This window comes from Piliocolobus tephrosceles, chromosome 2, assembly GCF_002776525.5.
Source record: "Piliocolobus tephrosceles isolate RC106 chromosome 2, ASM277652v3, whole genome shotgun sequence".
NCBI classification, from domain to species: Eukaryota; Metazoa; Chordata; class Mammalia; order Primates; family Cercopithecidae; genus Piliocolobus; species Piliocolobus tephrosceles.
In genome coordinates, this window is record NC_045435.1 from 37,206,308 (window position 1) to 37,228,904 (window position 22,597).

Consider the following 22,597-nt stretch of genomic DNA (forward strand, 5'->3'; position numbering starts at 1 on the left):
GAAAGAAAGGACCGCAGTATAAATTCAGAATCTTTCTCCAGGACTATTTTATTTTTCCTGCTCTTGGTCTTAATATAATCCTCAGGAATCTTGATTGTCTGGACATTCTTTAGAAAGTATACCAGTTCACTTTTTGCCTATGTAATGCTAACTGGATCTGGTGAGCAGACCTGGCGAGTACCTTTATAACTCATAAGATTCATGTTTCAGTGGGTGGGAAGAAAATAGCACAAAGATCCAGGGGCCTGTACCAGATATGAAGATTTTGAGTCTTAGTGTCTGGGGCATACAGAGCATCTCCTCTAAATTAAAGCATAAGCAATTTTACTTCTCCTAAGAAAATGTCACATCACTTGATGGGGCTTTTGGATTTGAATAATTGTTTATAATATCCTTGAAATTACTGAACCAACTAATTTTTATATCACCCAAAAGTCTGCCAGTTTTGAGTGAAACCCTAGAGAAAAAGCTGATAGTGTTTGTCTCCTAAGTCAAAGATGCTTTGCAAGCTACTCTACCACTTGGGATGCATGATTTTATAGATCTGATAGAGCTTAATGCATCTGGTGGATAAAATGTTCTATTGGAAAGCCCTCTAGAGAAGTCATAGCAGTTACTATCCATTTTCAGAGCAACTCCTGACATGCTCCTGGGCCCTTGTAGAGACTGAACCATGGAACACCGAATGACTATGTAACCTGTGCTGTCCCTCATGAGTTACATCTTATATTCACTGAGTCATAAAATTGGGTGGGAGACATGGTATATTTAGGATATTAGCCTTGAGCTTTCAAAAGTTATTAGTGAATTAGATGTACATGGACCCCAGAATTCCATCTGTTGCAAAAATGCCTCCCTCTCAACCTACTTATATAATCTCATGGGATTGGTGGGAAACACCTAAAACCAATTGACAGAGGAGGAAAGAAGTTATGCCTGCTTCATAGACAAGTCAGAGGATTGGTTGGCATTAGCTGGTTACAGACTATTGCTCAATTACATCTCTACTAAGGGCTAACTCTGAATGACACTGGTAAAGAAAATCATCAGTATGGGTAGAGTCAATAGAGGTGTACTGTATTATGCATTTCATGTGAATAATGACACAATACCTTAAAATTCAGAAAAATTTTCTTCCACTTGAAAATGTTAAAACTCTTCCTTAAACAATTATTAGATCAAGTAGAAAATACAAATCAAAATAGGTGAACATATAAACATCAAAAATTGTGATATATATATCAGAATCTATGGAATATAATGAAAATAATTATCAAAAAGTTTGTAGCCTTTAAATCATATATCAGTAGAATTATAAATTAAAATACATAAATCTAATATGAAACACGGAAAGCTAGAAAAAAGATCAAGAAAACAAAGCAAAAGGAAGCATAACAGACATAAAGAGAAAAGAGCAGAACTTCATTTAGTTCTGATTTTAAGCTATGTTATAAATTAATCAACATGCTAGTTCTTTGAATAGAACATAAACAAAATATGCAAACCAACATTCAACCTAATCAAGAAAAATAGGGAGAAAACAAAGTTACACAGAACAATACACGAAACAAGAGGAAACATACTGAAACTAAGGACATTTTTAAACTTTTGAGTTAAATTATTTTACACAGCTCTAAGCAAGTAGATATAAAAGCCTAGGTAAAATGGGTAATTCCAAAGGGAAATTGTTAACAGTGATATGGAGACAGAAATTTAAGAAAATGAGAAAGTTATTAAATTAGTACTCCTACCCAAAAGTACAAGGCACAGATGACTTTATAATGAAATTTTACTAATTTTTCAAATATTAGATAATACCAATGCTATATAGACTATTCTTAAAAAGGGATTGCCAAACTATGGCCAGTGGGACAAATATGGCCTGCCTGTTATTATTTTAAATAAAGCTTTATTGGAGATTGTGTAGTCTGCAGAGCCTAAAATATTTACTATTTGGCCTAGTACAGAAAAAGTGTACCAACCCCTGTTCTGAGTATAGTTTCAAAAAATAAAAAATTCAAATTGTTTTTATGGAACAATTATAAGAGTAATAACTAAACCTAATAAAAGTTGCATAAAAGGAAAACTGGATTTATTGGATATATTAATATCAATAGAAAAGGAGTGACATCAGCAAAGTGGCAGAATAGGAAGGGCTTTCATTCTCACAAACACACAGATTCAGCTACAATTCACACATAAATTCCCTTTGTGAGAAATGACAAAGTAATTGAAAAGTTTCTGAACCCCAGGAGAATATGAAACCAGATTCATTAATACCAGTGAGGAGATTCAGGACACCTTCTTAGCAGAAACCTTGCTCCTGGTGCAGTGCCATATGATCTAGGAGAGATTTCCTGGGTTGCAGCTTCACCCAAGAGAGTTAAGAACTTTGTTCATATGTTCAGTACCTCAATTTTTCCAAAGGGGCTCCCCAGAGAATTGACTTCTGTCTTGCCAGTCTTGGAGCACTGATAACTCTGAAATAGCCTAGCTGCCTAGACAAGAACGGAGGCAGCAAATTGCGCTGATAAGCACTTTTGACCCTCCCTGCCCTGCTGCTCAGCACAGAGGACAGATGAAAAATACCCACTCTCAGCTTACCCCTTAGGTTGAAAAGAGTGGATCTGTGCATCCAGTGCCCCAACTTCTTTGGAGGTGCCAAAAAAACTAGCACAAATCTTACCAGTCCTGAAGCTCTGATAGGTCTGGAACATCTAGCTGCCTGGGGAGAACCAAAGTGGTGGCTTGAGCTGGTCGATGCCATAGATACCCCATTGGAGTCAGCACAGAGTGAGAAGATAAAGACTACAGATGCCTGTACCTCCATGGGAAAGGAAAGAGTAGATAGAAGTCCTCAGAATCTGTGTCTAGGCCAATTGGTGGGGAACTTCTCTATGAGGACATTTCAGGAAGACTGAGAGAGATGCCTGCTTTGTCTAATGTGCAGAAAGCAACATAGAGAGTCAAGGAAAATGAAGAATCAGGCAAAAAATGTTTAGACAAAGAATAAGATAATGGAAACCAACCATAATGAAATAGGTTTATATGACTTACCTGATAGAGAATTAAAATAACTCTCATAAAGAGATTCTCTGAGATCAAGAATGCAATTCATAAACAAAACTAGAATTTTCAGCAAAGAAAAAATATTTAAAAATACTAAACAGAAGGCATGGAGCAACAGCAGACTACATAAAGTAGAAGAAAGGATCAGTGAACCCAAAGACAGGTAACTAGAAATAATTCAGTCAGCAAAAGGAAAAAAGAATGAAGAACAGGGAAGAAGACTTATGGGACTTATGGGGTACAATTAAAGTGGGCCACTATGTGTATTATAGAAGATCCCTAATGAGAAGCAGCATATCAAGGACCAGAAGGCTTATTTACACAAATGATGAGAGCTAGGCATGGTCGCCTATGCCTGTATGCCCTGCACTTTGAGAGGCTGATGTGAGAGGATTGCTTGAGTCCAAGAGTTTGAGACCAGCCTGGACAACATGGCAAGACCCTGATTTTATGAAAAAGAAAAAAGATTTAATGATTGAAAGCCTCCCATATCTGGAGAATGAAGTAGATATCCAAACCCAGGAAGCCCAAAGGACACCAAATAAAATGAACCCAAAGAAATCTACATTCAGATATGTTATTATCAGATTGTCAGAAGTCAAGGACAAAGAAAGGATTTTAAAAGCAGCAAGAAAAAGTGGATTGTCACATGCAAGGGAATCTTTATAAGATTATCCACAGAGTTTTTAGCAGAAATATTGCAGAACAGAAAGGAGTGGTATAATATATTCACAGGCTAAAAGAAAAAAAATACTGTCCATCAAGAATAGTATACGTAGCAAAACTGTCCTTCAAAAATGTAAGAGAGATAAAACCTTTCCCAGACAATCAAAAGCTGAGGAAGTTTACCACCACTAGATCTGACTCGCAAGAAATGCTAAAGAGTTCTTCAAAAACAAAAGGGAAGCAAGATGGCTGTTGTATTAGTCCATTCTCACACTGCTAGAAAGACACTATCTGAGACTGGATAATTTATAAACAAAAGAGGTTTAGTTGACTCACAGTTCCACATGGCTGGGGAGGCCTTAGGAAACTTAAAATCATGGCACAAGGCAAAGAGGAAGCAAGGCATGTCTTACATGGCAACAGGTGAGAAAGCGAGCAAAGGGGAAATGCCACACTTTAAAACCATCAGATCTCATGAGAACTCCCACATTATTAAGAGAACAGCAAGGAATTACTGACCCCATGATCCAGTCGCCTTCCACCAGTTCCCACCCTTGACACATGGTGATTACAATTTGAGATGAGATTTGGGTGGGGACACAGAGCCAAACTATATCAGCTTTCTTAGTCCATTTTCTGTTGATTGTAATAGAATGCTTAAAACTGAGAAATTCATAAAGAAAAGGAATTTATTTATTACATTTATGAATGCTGGGAAGTCTGAGGTCCAGGGAAGGCATTGGTGAGAACTTTCTTGCTGATAGGACTCTGTGGTGTCCTGAGGGGCTGCAGGGCATCACAAGGTGAGGGAGCAGAGTGTGCTAATATTCTAGCTCAGGTCTTTCTTCTCTTACACAGCCACTAGTTCCCCTCCCATGATGCTTCATTAATTCATTAACCATTAATTCATTCATTAGGGCAGATCTTTCATGATTGAGTTACCTCTTACAGGCCCCACTTGTCAATACTGCTGCATTGGAGATTAAATTTCAATATGAGTTCTTTTTTTTTTTCTTTTTTTTTGAGACAGAGTCTCGCTCCGTTGCCCAGGCTGGAGTGCAGTGGCGTAATCTTGGCTCACTGCAAGCTCTGCCTCCTGGATTCATGCCATTCTCCTGCCTCAGCCTCCTGAGTAGCTGGAACTATAGGCACCCGCCACCACACTCAGCTATAGCTATTTTTTTTGTATTTTTAGTAGAGATGGGGTTTCACCATGTTAGGCAGGGTGATCTCAATCTCCTGACCTCGTGATCCACTCACCTCTCAGTATGAGTTCTTGAGGAGACATTCAAACCATAGCAATGGTGAAGTAAGACTCTTCAGTGAGAGTCACCCTATACAACTCACCATAATGTAGAATCTGTGGGAGTGCTAAGCTTGTTTTCCTGCAACTATACAGTCCCATCTGGGGGTGATGGCTTATCAGGAATTAGATTAGTGACAGATCATCAGGAATTAGATTCTCATAAGGAGTATGCAACCTAGATCCCTTGCATGTGTACTTTACAATAGGGTTCACACTCCTATGAAAATCTAATACTGCAGCTGATCTGACAGGAGGTGGAGCTCTGGTGGTAATGCGAGTGACAGAGATCAGCTGTAAATACAGATGACTCTTCATTTGCTCATCTGCTATTCACCTCCTGCTGTGTGGTCTGGTTCCTAACAGGCCACAGACTGGTACTGTGGCCAGGGTTTGGGGAGCCCTGCTCTAGACCACCCTGGTGTCATGAAAATCCACAACAGCATGCAATGGGCTCAACTTCCAGTCTGCATTACCACTGGTTAACTACAGTGGCCTCAAGCTCCCAGTAATCCTCAGTGGCAGGCAGGCTATAGCTACTGAAGGCCTTAGCATGTCCAGGTGCCAGACAGAAACCCATGGCTGTGGTGGAACGAACTTGGATTCTGGCCTGCATCACCACTGGCCAACTACAGTGCCCTTAGGCCCTGAATAAACCTCAGTGGCAGGCAGGTTATAGCTGCTGCGGGCCTTAGGCATGGCCTGGTGCCATGCTCATCTTAGTAGCAGTGGACTTTGGGTATAAGTTCAGCAGCTGAAGGATAACTCATGCCTCCCTTTTTCCAACACCAGGCAGCACAGCACACAGAGAGAAATCATTCACTTGGTGAAGGAAAGGAAGTATAAGCATAGAGTTTTGCTGTAGAACCCAGTATAGTGCCCAGCACAGTAAAACTCAACATCTGGCAGATCCCTCCACACCACAGCTCCTGACACTGGACTGGTATGCACAGGCGGAGCCTCTAGACCTGCCCTGGTATCAATTAGGAACCCATGGACCCCAGCAAAGCAGACTCAGGACCCAACCCACATCACTTCTTGCCTACTGCAGCAGCCTTGAGACCTGAATAAACCTTAGTTGCAGTGCTTAATATCACTAATCATTAGGGAGATCCAAATCAAAACCACGATAAGATACCATCTCACACCAGTGAGAATGGCTATTACTACAATTTTTATAAAACAACAGATGCCAGCAGGGTTGGAGAGAATAAGGAACACTGGTACACTGCTGGTGGGAATGTAAATTACTTAAGCCATTGTGGAAGGCAATCTAGAGGTTTTCCAAAGAACTGAAAGCAGAGCTACCATTTGATCCAGCAGCTCATTGCTGGGTATATAGCCAAAAAATATAAATTATTCTACCATAAAGACACATGCATGTGTATGTTCATTGCAGTACTATTCACAATAGCAAAGACATGGAATCAGCCTAACTGCCCATCAGTGGTGGACTGGATGAAGAAAATGTGCTACATATACACCATGGAATACTACACAGCTATTTTAAAAAATGAGGTCATGGCCTTTGCAGCACATGGAGGAAGCTGGAGGCCATTATCCTAACCGAATTAACACAGGAACAGAAAACCAAATACTCCATGTGCTCCTTATAAGTGGGAGCTAAACATTGTGTACACACAGACACAAAGAAGGGAACAGTAGACACTGGTACCTGTTTTAGGGTGGAAGGTGGGAGGAGGGTGAGGATTGAAAAACTACCTATCAAGTATTATGCTAATTACCTGGGTGACAAAACTATTTGTACACCAAACCCCTATAACATGCAATTTCCCCATGTACGTACCAAACCTGCACACATAACCTTTAAACCTAAAATAAAAGTTGAAAAGAATAAAAAAGTGTTGGTTTTTTGAAAATATAAACAAAATTGGCAAACTTTTAGCTAGACTAAGAAAAAAGAATGAAGACCAAATAAATAAAATCAGAGATGAAAAAAGTTACATCTGATACCACAAAAATGCAAAGGATTGGCAGACTGTTATGAACAATTTTATGCTAACAGATTGGAAAGCCTAGAAGAAATAGATAAATACCTGGATACCAAAATGAGGTAAGGACACAATAAAAAGAAAACTACAGGCAAATATTCCTGATGAACATAGATGCAAAATGTTTAACAAAATACTCAACCGAATTCAACAGCACATTAAAAAGATCATTCATTATGACCAAGTGAGATTTATTGCAGGAATACAAAGATGGTTCAACATATTCGAATCAATAAACATAATACATCATATTAACAGAACGAAGGACAGAAACCATATGGTCATTTTAATACATGGAGAAAAGGCATATGACAAAAATCAACATTCCTTTATGATTAAAATTTTCAGTAAATTAGATAGAAGGATTGTACCTCAACACAATAAGGGCCACAATTGACAGACCTACAACTAACATCATACTGAATGGAAAAAAGTTAAAAACTTTTTTTCTGACATCCGGAACAAGGTAAGGATGTCCACTCTTGCCAGTCCTATACAACATAGTACTGGAAGTCCTAACCAGAGCACCTAGGCAAGTGAAAGAAATATAAGGCATCCAAATTTGATAGGAGGAAGTTAAGTTGTCCCTTTTTGCTGATGACATGATTTTATACATAGAAATCCCTAAATACTCCACTAAAAGACTTTTAGAATTTATAAATGAGTTAGGTTGCAGGTTATAAAACCAACATTCAAAAGTTAGTAGTATATGTATATGCTAATAGTAAATTATCTATGAAAGAAATAAACAATTCTATTTACCATATCCATTAAAAAAACTGGAAATAAATTTAACTAAGGAGCTGAAAGGTGTCTACAATGGGAATTATAAAACATTGATAAGAGAGGTTGAAGAAGACACATAAATGGAAGCTATCCCATATTCGTGGATTAGGAGGATTAATGTAGTATATTTACCACTCAATGTGATCTATAGATTCAATACACTTTCTATCAAAATACCAATACCATTCTTCACAGAAATAGAAAAAACATCACAAAGTTTGTAAAGAACTATAAGAGACTCTAAGTAACCAAAGCAGTCTTGACCAAAAAGAACATAGCTAGAGGCATCACATTACCTGACTTCAAAGTACACCACAATGCTATAGTAACCAAAACAGCATGGTGCTGGCATAAAAACAGACACATAAGCTGATGGAACATATTAGAGAGCCCAACATAAAAATCCACACATTTACAGCCAATTGATTTTTGAATGTGCCAAAAACATGCAATAAAGAAAGTATCCTTAATAAATAATATTGGGAAAACTGTATATGCACATGTGGAAGAATGAAATGAAGAATGAAGAATGAAGAAATGAGACACTCATTTCTCACTATATTAAAAAATTTAAATAGATTAAATAATTAAGTGTAATTCCTCAAACTTCTATGAACCTACTCGAAGAAAACACAGGGGAAATGCTTCATGACATGGGTATGGGCAAGGAGTTTCTGGAATAAGAACTCAAGAGCACAGGCAACAAAATTGAAGTAGACAAATGGGATTATATCAAACACAAAATGTTTGCATAGCAAAGGAAACAACAGAGTGGAAAGACAATCTACAAGTGAAATGTTAGTTATAGAAAAATAAATGTGTTCTTACTCATACTGGAGGGCTAAACAAAAATTGAGCTTGTAGAATTAAAGTAGTATTGTGGTTATTAGAAATTAGGAACAGTAGAAGGCAAGGGGAAGAAAGGGAGAATTTGGTTAATGGATACAAAATTACAGCTATGTGGAAGGAATGAGTTTTAGCATTCTGTAGCACTATAGGTTGAATATGATTAAAAAATATTTAGTGTATATTTGTAAAAGTTCGAAGAGAAGATTTTGAATGTTCATAACACAAATAAATGATGAATATTTAAGGTGATGGATATGCTAATTATTGTGATTTGGTCATTACACATTGTTTAAATGTAAAAAAACTCTCTCATAAACATGTACAATTTTTATATGTCAACTAAAAAGAAAAACAATGACACATGTTGGATTTTTAAAATCCCTATGAGAGGGGTACTATTTCACATGAAACAATTATGGCAGAATATGAATTAACTTACCCAAGATCATGTTGCTGGTAATTATCAGAATTAGTGTTCAAACCTAGACTGTATTGCAGACACAGAGTCAATGCTCTTAACAATCACACTATAAGAACAGATATAATAAATATTTACTTACCTGGAGGATATAAATTCTATTTTTATTCCAAGTTCTGAATCAAAATGGTAATTCAAAGGCAATGAGAACATTAACCTCATCACCATCAATTAGGCTCAAAAGAAAATGGTACATATTCTATTGCAGCCAGTCAGGATTAATTCTCAAATTTATGAAACTTGAAGAGGGAGGACAATGCAAAGGAAACCGTACTTAGTAGCAGAACAGTTATTACTACAAGCAGACTTCAAAGTATTTTAAACAAACCATCACTTATGCTAAAAGTGACAATAAAAGACTTGGGAAAAAAAGACCACCTACAGAATGAGAGAAAATACTTGTCAACCATACATTCAATAATATAAGGGACTCAAACAACTCACCATAAAAAACCGAACAACCCAATTGAAAAATGGATAAAATATTTAAATAGACATTTTTCAAAAGAAGACATATTATAAATGGCCAATGAGTATATGGTGAAATGCTCAACATCACTCATCATCAGGGAAATGCAAATCAAAACCACAGTGAGCTATCACCTCACCCCATTTAGAACTGCCATTATCAAAAAGACAAAAGATAATAAGTACTGGTGAAGATATGAAGAGAAGGTAATGAAAATTGGTGCAACCATTTTAGAAAATAGTATGGAGATTGCTCAAATTAAAAATAGAACTACCATATGATCCAGCAATACAACTACTGAGTATATAACTAAATGAATTGCAGTCAATATATCCAAGAAATATCTGCATTCCCATGTTCATCACAACATTATTCACAATGGCCAAGATATGGAATCAATGTAATTATCCATCATTGGATAAATAGATAAAGAAAATATGATATTCACAATGGAATACTATTCAGCCATATAAAATAATAAAATCTTCTCATTTGAGACAACATGGATGAATCTGGAGGATACTACATTAAGGGAAATAAGCCAGAAACAGAAAGACAAATTCTATATCATCTCACTCATATGTGAAATTTTTAAAAATCGATTACAATGAAGTAGAGAGAGGAAAGGTACTTACCAGCAGCTGAGGTGGTTAATGAGGAGGAATGGATGAGGACATGTTGGTCAAAGGATAACATAATTACAGTTATGTAGCAGGAATAAATTTTAAGAGATCTAATGTATTACAAGGTGATTATAATTAATTATATATTATACTGTTGAAAAATGTAGAGAGTAGATGTTATGTGATCTTATCACAAAATGATAACTATATGAGGTAATGTTTTTGTTAACTATAACAAGTTTAACCATTCCACAATGTATATGTATTTCAAAATACTGTGTTATATGTGATAAAAACATACAACGTTATCTGTCAATATAAAAGAAATAAATTTTTTAAAGACTGAAAAAATACCGAAATTGAAAGAAAAGGATGTTAAACAGCAATGCAATAGCAGAAGGAAGTGTGAAACTTAGGCCAGGCATGGTATCTCACGCCTGTAATCCCAGCACTTTGGGAGGCCAAGCCGGGCAGATCACTTGAGGTTGGGAGTTCAAGACTAGCCTGACCAACATGGAGAAACCCCATCTCTACTAAAAATACAAAATTAGCTGGGCATGGTGGCCCATGCCTGTAATCCCAGCTACTTGGGAGGCTGAGGCAGGAGAATTGCTTCAACCCTGGAGGCAGAGGTTGCAGTGAACTGAGATCGTGCCGTTGCACACCAGCTTGGGCAACAAGAGTGAAACTCTGTCTCAAAAAAAAAAAAAGTGTAAAACTTATTGATAAGGGTAAATATACAAACAAATTCAGAATACTGTAGCATAATGATGATGGGTACATCACTTAATTCTATTAGGATGGTGCAAAAGTAATTGCAGTAAAGTAATTCAAAGGACACAACTATTAAAAATAACTATAACTGAAAATTATGTTAGAAGATATACAATATAAGTAGATGAAAATTGTGACAACAATACTATAAAGTATGTGTCAGGGGAAGATAAGTTTAAGTGTAGAGATTTGGTATACTATTGAACTTAAGGTATTATCAGCTTAAAATAGAGCATTAGATTTTATGTAAGTCCCAAGGTAACCACATACACAAAGAATGCCTGAGAAGTTACACAAAATAAAAAGAAATCAAAGTATCAATAAAAAAACATAAAAGAAGACAGCAAGAGAGGAAAAGACAGACAAAAGAATTATAAGGCAAACAGAAAACAACTAATGAAATGGCAACTCATTCCCTGTCGATAATTATTTTAAATTTTAATGAATTGATCTCCCCAGTCAAAAGACACAAAGTATCTGAAGTGATTTAGAAAAATAAAAAATAAAAAACAAGACCCAACCATATGCTGACTACAGTAAACTCCGTTTCCATTTAAGGATATATAAAGACTGAAAAAGATGTTTCATGCAAATGATAATTTATGCAAACAGTAAACAAAAGTGAGGAGGGATGGCTATTATTATAGGAGACATCATAGACTAAGTCAAAAAATATCATGAGATGAAGAAGGACAATGAAAAGGTCTATCCACCAAGAAGAAAATAATGATTATAAATATATACACATCTGATATCAGAGCAGGTAAATATATAAGGCAAATATTGTCAGAACTGAAGGGAGAAATAGAGAGCAATACAATCACAGTAAGAGGCTTCAGTACTCCGCTTTCAGTAATAGACAGATTATCCAGATATATTAAAAGGAATCAGAGGGCTTCAATAACACCATAGACCAAATGGACTTAACATATATACAGAACTTTCCACGAACAGGAGCAAGATATACATTTTTGTCAAGCACAAATGTAATATTCTCCAGAATAGTTAACATGTTAGGCCATGAAACAAACCTTAATACATTTAAGAAGATTGAAATGATACCGAGTATCCTTTCTGACCACAATGTAATAAAACTAGAAATCAATAGTGGAAGAAAACTCCAAAATGTACAAATATATAGAAATTAAGCAATACATCCCTAAACAACCATTGCCTCAATAAGAAATCAAAAAAGAAATTAGGAAATGCCTTGAGACAAACAAAAATGAAAACACACTCTACCAAAAATTATGGGATGCAGAAAAAGCAGTAGTAAGAGGGAAGTTCTAGCAATAAATGCTTACGTTAAAATAAGAAAGACCTGCAAACATACAACTTTACCTCAAGGAACTAGAAAAGGAAGAGCAAACTAAGCACAAATATAGAAGAAATAAGGAAATAAAGATTAGAGCAGAAATAAATGAAAAAGATAAAAAAGAAAATGAAACAGTTATTATTTGAAAAGATCAACAAAATTGACAAACTCAGCTACACTAAGTAAAAAATATTTAAAACTCAAATCAATAAAATTAGAAATGAAAGGAGAGATTTACAACTGATGCCACAGAAATAAGGATCATAAGAGACTAATAAGAACAGTTATATACCAACAAACTGTATAATCTAGAAGGACTGAGTAAATTTTTAGAAACATAAAACCTGCCAAGACAAACCATGAAGAAACAGAAAGTCTAAGAACTAGATAGAGTTCAGTAATGAACTAGAATCAGTAATGAAAAACCTTTTAATGAAGAAAAGCTCAGGATGGCTTCACTAGTGAATTCTACCAAAAATTTGAAGAATTAACATCGATCCTCAAATTAAAAAAAAAAAAAAACCTGAAGAGGGGAAAACATTATCATCAGTATTACCCTGACACCAAAACTAGTCAAATATACCACAAGAAAATAAAACTACAGGTGAATATTCATGATGAAATACATGCAAAAATCCTCAACAAAATACTGGCAAACTGAATCCAAGAGCACATTAAAATAATCATGCATGATGATCAAGTGGGATTTATCTCTGAAGTGCAAGGATGGGTTCAACACATAATAGTAACACTTTCTGATTTTAAGCTACATTACCAGGCTACAATAATTAATATGTATGACAATAGCATAAAAACAGACATATAGACCAATGGAACAGAATAGAGAGCCCCAAAATAATCCACACATATGTGGTCAACTGATCTTTGACAAGGGTGCCAAGAATACACAGTGTGGAAAGGATAATATTTTAAACAAATAGTATTGAGAAAACTGGATATCCACATGTAAAAGAATGTAATTAGACCTTTTTCATACATCATACTGAAAACATCAATTCAAAATGGATTAAAGACTTAAACATAAGACCTTAAACTCTGAAATAAACATAAGACCTTAAACTCTGAAATATGTAGAAAAAACATAGAAGAAAAGCTTCATGACACTGGTTTTGACAATGTCATGGCTCTATAAACATGACACTGAAAGTAACTACAATGAAAACAAAAATAAACATGTAGGACAATGTCAAACTAAAAAGCTTCTGCATAGCAAAAGAAACAATCAACAGTGTGAAAACACAGTGTAGAGGATAGGAGAAAAATTTTGCAAGCCATATATCTGTAAAGGATTAATCTGCAAAATACATAATAAACTCATACAACTCAATATTAAAAAAAAAAATCTGATAACCCAATTTTAAAATGGGCTTAGGTCTTAAATAGACATTTCTCCAATGTCTGTACTATAAAGTATGTGTCGGGGAAGAGAAGTTTAAGTATAGAGTTTTGGTATAGTATTGAACTTAAGGTGTTATCAGCTTAAAATAGAGCATTAGCTTTTATGTAAGTCCTAAGGTAACCACACACACAAAGAATGCCTAAGATCAGGTATATGGAAAAGTGCTTAATGTTACTAATCATTAGAGAAATGCAAATCAAAACCAAGAATAGATATTAGGATGGATGTATATATATTTTAAACCAAATGACACCTTTTGACAAGGATGTGATGATATTGGAACACTTATACGGTGGGACTGCAAAATGGTTCAGCTACTGTGGAAAACAGTGGAGGTTCCTCAAGAAATTAAAAATAGAACTACCTGTATAATACAGAAATCCCACTTCTGGATATTTATACAAAATAATTGAAATCAAGATCTCAAAGAGAAATAAATCATAATACTTTTGGCAATAGCCAATATGTGGAAATGGTCTAAATGGCCATTGGCAGATGAATAAACAACATGTGGTTACCCAGCCCTTATTAGGGATGGAGAGTATCCCCTCATATACCTATAATACACATAGCATTTCTACAATGGGATACTTTTCAGCCTTAATAAATAAGGAAATTTTATAATATGTGACAACATGGATGAACCTGAAGGATATTATGTGAAGTGAAATGACCAGTCATAGAAAAAAAATTCTTCACTATTCAACTTATATCAGGTATCTAAAATACTCATATATATAGAATCAAAGAGTGTAATGGTGGCTGATGGGCTGGGAGAGGTTGAAATGCAGAGACACTAATCAATGAACTTAAAGTTTCAGTCAAGCAAGCTTGATTGATGTATAAACTTTAGAAATCTGCTGTGTAACATTGTATCTAGAGTCAACAGTAATGTACTATATATTTATAAATTTGTTAATAGGGTAGATCTCATGTTCAGTGTTCTTACTACAATAAAATAAAACATTAATGGAAAAACCTTAAATAAAATATTAGGAGACAGAAACCCACCAGCACATTAAAAAGTAATTCATTATGACAAGCAGTGTTTTACCCCAGGGATGCAAGGATAGATACTATTACAAAATCCATCAATATAATTTATATTGCTAATAGGTCTAAGAAAAAATGATTATCTTTATTGATGATGAAAAAGTCTTTGAATAACATTTAGCATCCATTATATTTCCAGTTTTGATAATCAGATCAGTCCTTCCACTGGGAGAATTCTATACTCTACAAAAATATAATTTGAAACATGTCATCAAATTATTTTCAACAAACAAAATTTGCAACAATTCATCAACATCGAATCTTCACTAAGGAAAAACCTAAAAGACTTGTTTAAGAAAATGGAAATGATCTATTATATAAGAACAGAGATGAAGAAAAGAATAAAGAACCACAAACATGCGTTAAGCCAAGGAAATATTTTATAAAAATAATGACTTCTTGGAGTGTAATACATTGAGAATTATGATACAAGTTGGGATGATATTCACTAAATTTAATTGGCAATGTCTTTGTGATGGTTAATTTTACACATCAAGCTGACTGGATTAAGGAATACTCAGAGAGTTGGTAAAACATTATTTTTAGTGTGTCTGTGAGAGTGTTTCCAGAATAAATGACCATTTGAATTAGTAGGCTGAGTGAAGAATATCTGCCCTCATCAGTGTGAGTAGACATTATCCAGTTTATTGAGGTTAGTATAGAGCAAGAAAGACGAAAGGTGAATTTGCTCTCTCTGCTGGAACTGGGACATCTATCCTTTCCTGCTCTTGAACATCAGCTCAATGTTCTCAGGACTTCAGACTCTTCTTACAACAGGCCCCTCCCACTTTTCTGGTTCTCAGGCCTTCAAACACAGACTAAATTACAATCCCAACTTTCCTACTTCATCAGCTTATAGAGAACATATTGTGGAACTTCTAATCCTGCATAATTACATGAACCAATTTGCATAATACCTTCTTATATATCTATGCAGATATATATCCTATTGATTCTGTTTCTCTAGAGAACCCTAATACAGTCCTTATAATTTCCAGAAAGTAGCACAAGTACTAATTTACATTATAATTTGATAAGTCATGAAAAATTTTTATTCTGGTGGGTAATACTAAAAGAATAATAAATGTATGTATAATGGATAAGTTAATAGAGTGGAAAATTAGGATAAGAAAAAAATTACTAACCAACCCCCTTCCCACAAAAAGGGAGGACACATTAAACAAATGGGACAAATACAAGATAAGTAGGTAGCTTTGTTCTAAAATATGTCAGCAATTATATTAAATGTAAACTGACTAAATAGGCTAATTACCAGACAATAATTTGCAAGTTGCTAAAATAACAATATGCAGTTACAAGAGATATACTTTAAACTTACAGATGTAGAAAAGTTTAATGCAAAACTGCAAAAGGATATAATATGTAAACCATAACCAAAGAAAACTTGTGTAACTATACTGATATCAGAGGATATAGACTTTAAGGCAAAAACTTTTTTAAGGATGATATTTTATAATAGAAATTGGCTAATTCAGCTGAAGATGCAATAAGCCTAAATTTGTATATGTCTAATGATGACATAGATATATAGTATACAGGTAGTGTTTACTTTGCATGGTACCATATTAACTAAAACATGTGCTTATCTGAATTGTGTTTTCATTTTGCATGGAATCATGATGTGTGTGTATGTATTATTTGATAGAACTAAAACATATTTTAAAAATTGGACAGAACTAAAATGAAAAATACTCAAATCTGCAATTGCAGTTGGAAATTTTAACAAACTTCTTCCAGTCACTGAGAAAACAAGCAAACAAAGAAATAATTAGGATAAAGAAAACTAAAACCATACGATTAACAACTTAACCAAGTTGACACATGTAATACATTATGTGTATAGTACTGGCAGACCACACATTATTTTCAAGTGCTCATAGAGTGTTTACCAAAGTTGTATATTTGCTGAACCAAAAAACATGCTAATACATTTCAGAGGATTAAAATAATACACAATACATTCTCTAACCACAAGAGAATCTGGCAAGATTATCAATAAGAAAAATGAAAAATCCCCCAATTGTTTAGTCATTAAGTACTATACTTCTGAATAGCTTCTATGTCATAAGTCAGTATAAAAATTAGAATATATTTTAAACAAAATTGCAATAACAATATGACATATCAAAAACTTGTGGAGTGTAGCTAAAGCTGCGCCTCCAGGAAAATTTATAGTTTATATTGCATTTATTAAAAAGTGAAGATAAGTTGAAAATCAATGATCTTAGTATCCAACCCAGTAAGTCAGATAAATAGTGAATTAAACTCAAAGAAAGTAGTAGAAAGATAACAATAAAGATATAATGGTTAATTTTATGTGTCAACTTGACTGGACCTTCAGGTGACTTGGTCAAACATCATTCTAAAGGTTTAGGTGAGGATGTTTTGGTTGAGATGAATATTTAAATCTGTAGACTGAGTAAAGCAGATTGCCATTCCTAATGCGGGTGGGTCTCATCAATCAGCTGAAGGCCTGAATAGAACAAAAAGGCTAACCCTCTTTCAAGTAAGAGAGAATTCTTCCTGCCTGACGGCTTTTGAACTGAAACATCAGCTTTTTCCTGCCTGAAACATCAGCTTTTTCTAAGTGAAACATCGGTTCTTCCTGGTTCTTGAGCCTGCTGACCTTCAGACTGGAACTATACCATTGGTTCTCCTGGTTCTCAGGTCTTCAGACTCAGACTGGAACACCATCAGCTCTCCTGGATCTCCTGCTTGCCAACTCACCCTCCAGATCTTGGAACTTGTCAGCCTTCATAATCACGTGAGCCAATTCCTCATAATAAATATGTTTCTCTATACATAGAAAAACATCTATTGGTTCTAATTTTTCAGAGAACCCTAATTCAAAACATGAGAGCAGAAATTAAAAGAATAGAAAAGAAAAAATTTAGTACATTAGCAAAAGCAATTATTTGAAAATACTAACAAAATTGATGCATCTCTGGCAAGTCTGATCAAGAATGAAAGAGAAGGCACAAAAAAATCACAATCAAGTTATGCTCCTCCTAGGAGTACAGTTAGTTTAACTTTTCAGAGTTGGTCAATGCAATTCATAGAAATAAGGAGAAAAATATATGGTAATAAAAATAGATAATAAGAAGCATTTAATACAATTTACCTTCTCTTCATTATAAAAATCTCTTGGTACACTAGGAAAAGAAAGGAATTTCATTAATATGAACTTTGTTAATTTTCCTAAAGCTATGAAAACATCTTCCTTAATGATGCATTAATATAAGTTTTCCTCCTAAAATGAGAAATGAGACAAATGAGACAAAATGATTTATCCCTTTAATTTAACATTGTACAGCTATTCACAATATTAGTCATTAGTTGAGAAGGAATTGGAACTTATATACATATAGTGAAAATATAAACATACAGTGGTTGGTATAACCACTTTGGAAAACTGCTTGGCAGTATCAAAGTTAAACATACTAATATCCTATGGATCAATATACATTTAACAGAAATGCATATAGGTATTTACCAAAAGATATGTACAAGGTTTTTCATGGTAGTATTATTACATCAACTGTAAAATGAATAAATTAATTTGTAGTAGTGCCATAGCCAAACAATGAAATGCTATTTTAGTAATGAAATTAAATTAACTAATGCTACAAATATAATAGAAATAGAAGCAAGAAAGAGAGCAATATGTATTGTATAATTCTACCTGTCTAATTCAAAACAGGTAACAGTAGCCTACAGTGGTAGAAGTCAGGATAGTGGTTATTTTTAGAGAGGAGAGTGGGAATATTAACTAGGTAAGAGTATGAAATAGGCTTCTGAATGGCTTGTATTTTTTTTCTTGTATTACTTGTCCTTCTATTGTATTTTTTAATGTGGATTATAGTTTCATGGGTATGTTTACTTCATCAGAATTCATTAAATACACATCTATAATCTGTGTACATTATATATATTTTGACAAAAATATTTATCTTAAAATTAAGCACCTATTCCTAATAAAAGAAATTTATAACATATAAATCAATGTATACTTCTTTAAATATCTCTCTCTCTCTCTCTTTCGATGCCCTCACCCTCCCTCCCCAGAATTCAGGATCTTATTTAATGGGGAAATACTAGAGGCATAGCCACTAAAGTCAGGAAGAAGGCAAGGATGCTCAACCTCTCCACTATTTTTAATACTCTAGGAGTATTTTTAGCAAAGCAGTTAGACAAATACAAACACTTGGAGACATAAAAATTGGAAAAAATAAAGTAGTCTCTATTTTAGATTATATGATAACATATCTAAAATGGCAAAGAGAATCAACCTTAAAATGAATACAAACAAAAGAATTTAGAAGGGTGTATACTAAAATCTAGTTATAGAAATAATACCCTATTAGAAAAGGTAATGAAGAGAAGAACCCACATAAAATAGCAATAAGAAAGTTAAAATAACTAGGTATAAAATTAGCAAGAAAATCAATATGTGGAAGACTTTCAAACTTCCTAATATTGTAAAAGTATACTTGAATAAATAAAAGGTGGTATCCTTTGTTCTTGAATAAGGTGGCTCATTATTTTTTCTTCTACTTTCTGAGATTTACTTTTTTCTTTACTTTTCAAAGTCAAATGCTTATGTAATTAAAAATTTTCAGTTTTTCTTTTCTACATACATATTTACAAAACCATAAAACTTCCTCTTGATTAAGATATATCTGTGTCTTATGAGGCATTTTTGTTCAGTTCTGTTTTATACATTTCATTATGATTTCTTCTTTGCTAATTAATTACCTACAGATATATTTTTTAGTTTTCAAAATATTTTTGTCATGACTTCTAATTTTATTTTACTGTGGTTAGAATATAATATCTACAATTTTGATTTTTTGGTATTTAACAATTAATTTGTTATTCACCAAATACCTATTTTTTTCAGACACTAGTGTAGGTTCTAATGATATCATGGTGAAGAAGTAACCCTACTTCTTTGCCTTTATGGTACTTACTTCTATTGTGATATACATTTTCTCTTTTAAAAATATGTATATATAATTTGTGGTTTGGGCATTGTTCCTGTTTTGGTGTGGTCAAATATTATTGCAGAGTGCTCTTATTTTTGTCTTGCTTCCTCATGGTCACAGAGTGGCCTTGTCTAATGTCTCCTGGATGTCAGGGGGGTTGCTTTTCTCTTTTCTAATTCTCTAACTGATTCTAATATCATGTTTTCTAAATCATAATCTTGTATACTTATCTCAACAATTTATGGTGTTTTTGAGGTTCAGTCTGTTATATTTTGTGATTTACTAGGGCTATTGCTAGCAATGTTTTACAAGCAAAGCAACTTTTATCTTTCAGATATTTACTTTAAGAAAATATAATAGTGTTTTAGGATATTATTTTATTAAATCTTGGGGCTCAAATTTAGAAATATTATATTATTCATTTTATTGCTTAAGTTATATTTTCCAAACTTTTTAGGCTAATGAATCTCCTTGCCAATATCTCCTTGCCAAGAGTCTCATATACTCAATAAAATTGGTTTTACTAGCTGGGCACGGTGGCCCATGCCTATACTCCCAGCACTTTGGGAGGCCAAGAGGGGCAAATCACCTGAGGTCAGGGGTTCAAAACCAGCCTGGCCAACATGGTGAAACCCCACCTCTACTAAAAATACAAAAATTAGCCAGGTGTGGTGGCAGATGCCTGTAATCTCAGCTATTCAGGAGGCTGAGGCACAGAATCTCTTGAACCCAGGAGATGGAGGTTGCAGTGAGCAAAGATTATGCGACTTACTGCACTCCAGCCTGGGCAACAGAGTAAGACTCTGTCCTATGTCTCAAAAAAAGAAAAAAAAAAAAGAAGGAGAAGAAGAAAGAAAAGAAATTGGTTTCATTGTTCATCATGTTCTCTTGTATGTAAAAAAAATCAATTTGAAGTTAAAACATATCTTAGTACAGTCACATCTATTTTATTTTAAGAAATATTACTCAAGTATGTATTTAGTTTTGACATTTTCACTTAGCAAGTCATATATGCCATTTACTTCAAGTTAACATGTAAAAAGCTCCATTTTTTTGTCAAATTGATTTTAGCTTTTTTTGTGTGTGATTTAATAACCAAGCATTTTTGTTATAGCTTCAAAAATAAATGTATATTGCTTTAATGAACTGATATTTGAAAACTTTTGTGTTTTTACTGTGAAAACTACTAGCTGGTTTATTTTTGTTATTTTTTGTGTCTCATTGAAAGATGTCAAGATAAGTGATAAGGTCTCAGGATGCTCTGCAGGCTTAGGAGCACCACCACTATATTTTCTTTCCTTACCAATGGTTTTTTGAAGTTATTGATACATCTTTATGCAGTGTATAAGAATTTTCATCAAAGGAATACTATTAATGTATTTCAAGAAAATCATCTTAAGGCACATCTGTCAGAAATATATCATTATTTTAACATTGGCTATTTTAATCTTTCCTCTTATTTTTTTTTCCCTAACCAATGATAGGTTAAATTTACTGTCATTGGTAACAAAAAAATAGGAAGGATACAAATAATAATTGAGAATCATTTAACAGCAAAAGTTATCAGTATGGCTAGCATTGTTTAGCTTAATGACTGAGTCTTAAAGATGATCATATTGTAATCATGATGTGTTCTCAAATTTTTCTATTTTAAAGAAATAATATTTTATTAATCATCTTATTTATTGATTTAAAAATAAATATTAAGCTTTTTAATGATGTGAATCTCTAGAATACCTTTATAATCTTCAGAGGGTTCATAAAACATCAGTTTAAAATACTGAATTCAGTCAAAGAGAAAATAGGATTTGATAGAAGAAATTTGAAGCCAAATTTGAAGCCATATTTCTCAAGTGCATAGGACTTAATCTTATCCCATTTCGTGTTTTATTTCATCTTCATTTTCTATCTCATTTTTCTTTTCTTCCAATTTTCATACTTATTTTATATCATGTCATACATATTTATATTCTTCCTCATTTCCTCTTTGAAATTAGGTGGAGGTTATTGGTAAGTGTTCATATTGAAGCAGAGTCTGTGTGCCATTTTGTTTTAATGTAGAAAACCTATATTCAAGTTCTAGAAAAATTGGTATTCTAAATAAGGTTGTGTTATGTGGTATGATTTTACTTTATTAACATTAAACTTTATTTGAAGCAAGTTAAAATTAATCTTAGAATTAAGAAAATGATTGTTCTAATGTTTTCCAGCTGCTAATAGGTTATGAAAATGGTACTGTAGTATTCTGGGACTTGAAATCTAAAAGAGCAGAACTGAGAGTTTATTATGATGAGGTAAGTGATTTCCACTGAAATGTTTGAAAGAGTATTGTGACGTTATGCCTGTTTGCTACTTTTAAGCTTTGTACTTTACCAATATGTTTAGCCTTGGGAAGTTGCCTGATTCTGACCCAATGCTTCACACTGTCTTTTGGTGTTTGTTTAAGTTCCATCTCTGGTTTTTCTCTTAAGAGGAAATTCTGCCTTGACTGCCTATTTTGGGGCCCTCTTGTGGCATCTTATATACTTTGCATTTGTTAATAAGTCCTGGCTTGTACTCTTACACACTTGGGTGCCTGGCACCTGTAGTATATCCCCAACTTTGTCTCAACTGCTTTTCCTTTCTCTAGGCTCCATGCTATGGTGTGCCTTATTGTCCGTAAGGTCTCTAAAGACACTATTCACACCTTCCTTAGAAAATTCCTTTTCAGAGGCAAAAGGTTCAAGTCAGTTTGAAAGGTCTTGTCTTCTAATACTTGTCTTCTTAGAATAAAG

General features: G+C 34.0%; 1 protein-coding gene across 5 annotated transcripts in view; it reads left to right on the forward strand.

Moving 5' to 3' along the window:
- The window catches only part of STXBP5L (syntaxin binding protein 5 like), a 465,182-nt gene that overhangs the window by 191,743 nt on the left and 250,842 nt on the right, over nucleotides 1-22,597 (forward strand). For all 5 annotated transcript variants that reach the window (XM_023214416.3, XM_023214419.3, XM_023214418.3 and 2 more), the window contains exon 8: nucleotides 22,034-22,117. In XM_023214416.3, the coding sequence (XP_023070184.1) occupies nucleotides 22,034-22,117 (84 nt within the window). The remainder of the gene's footprint in view (nucleotides 1-22,033; nucleotides 22,118-22,597) is intronic.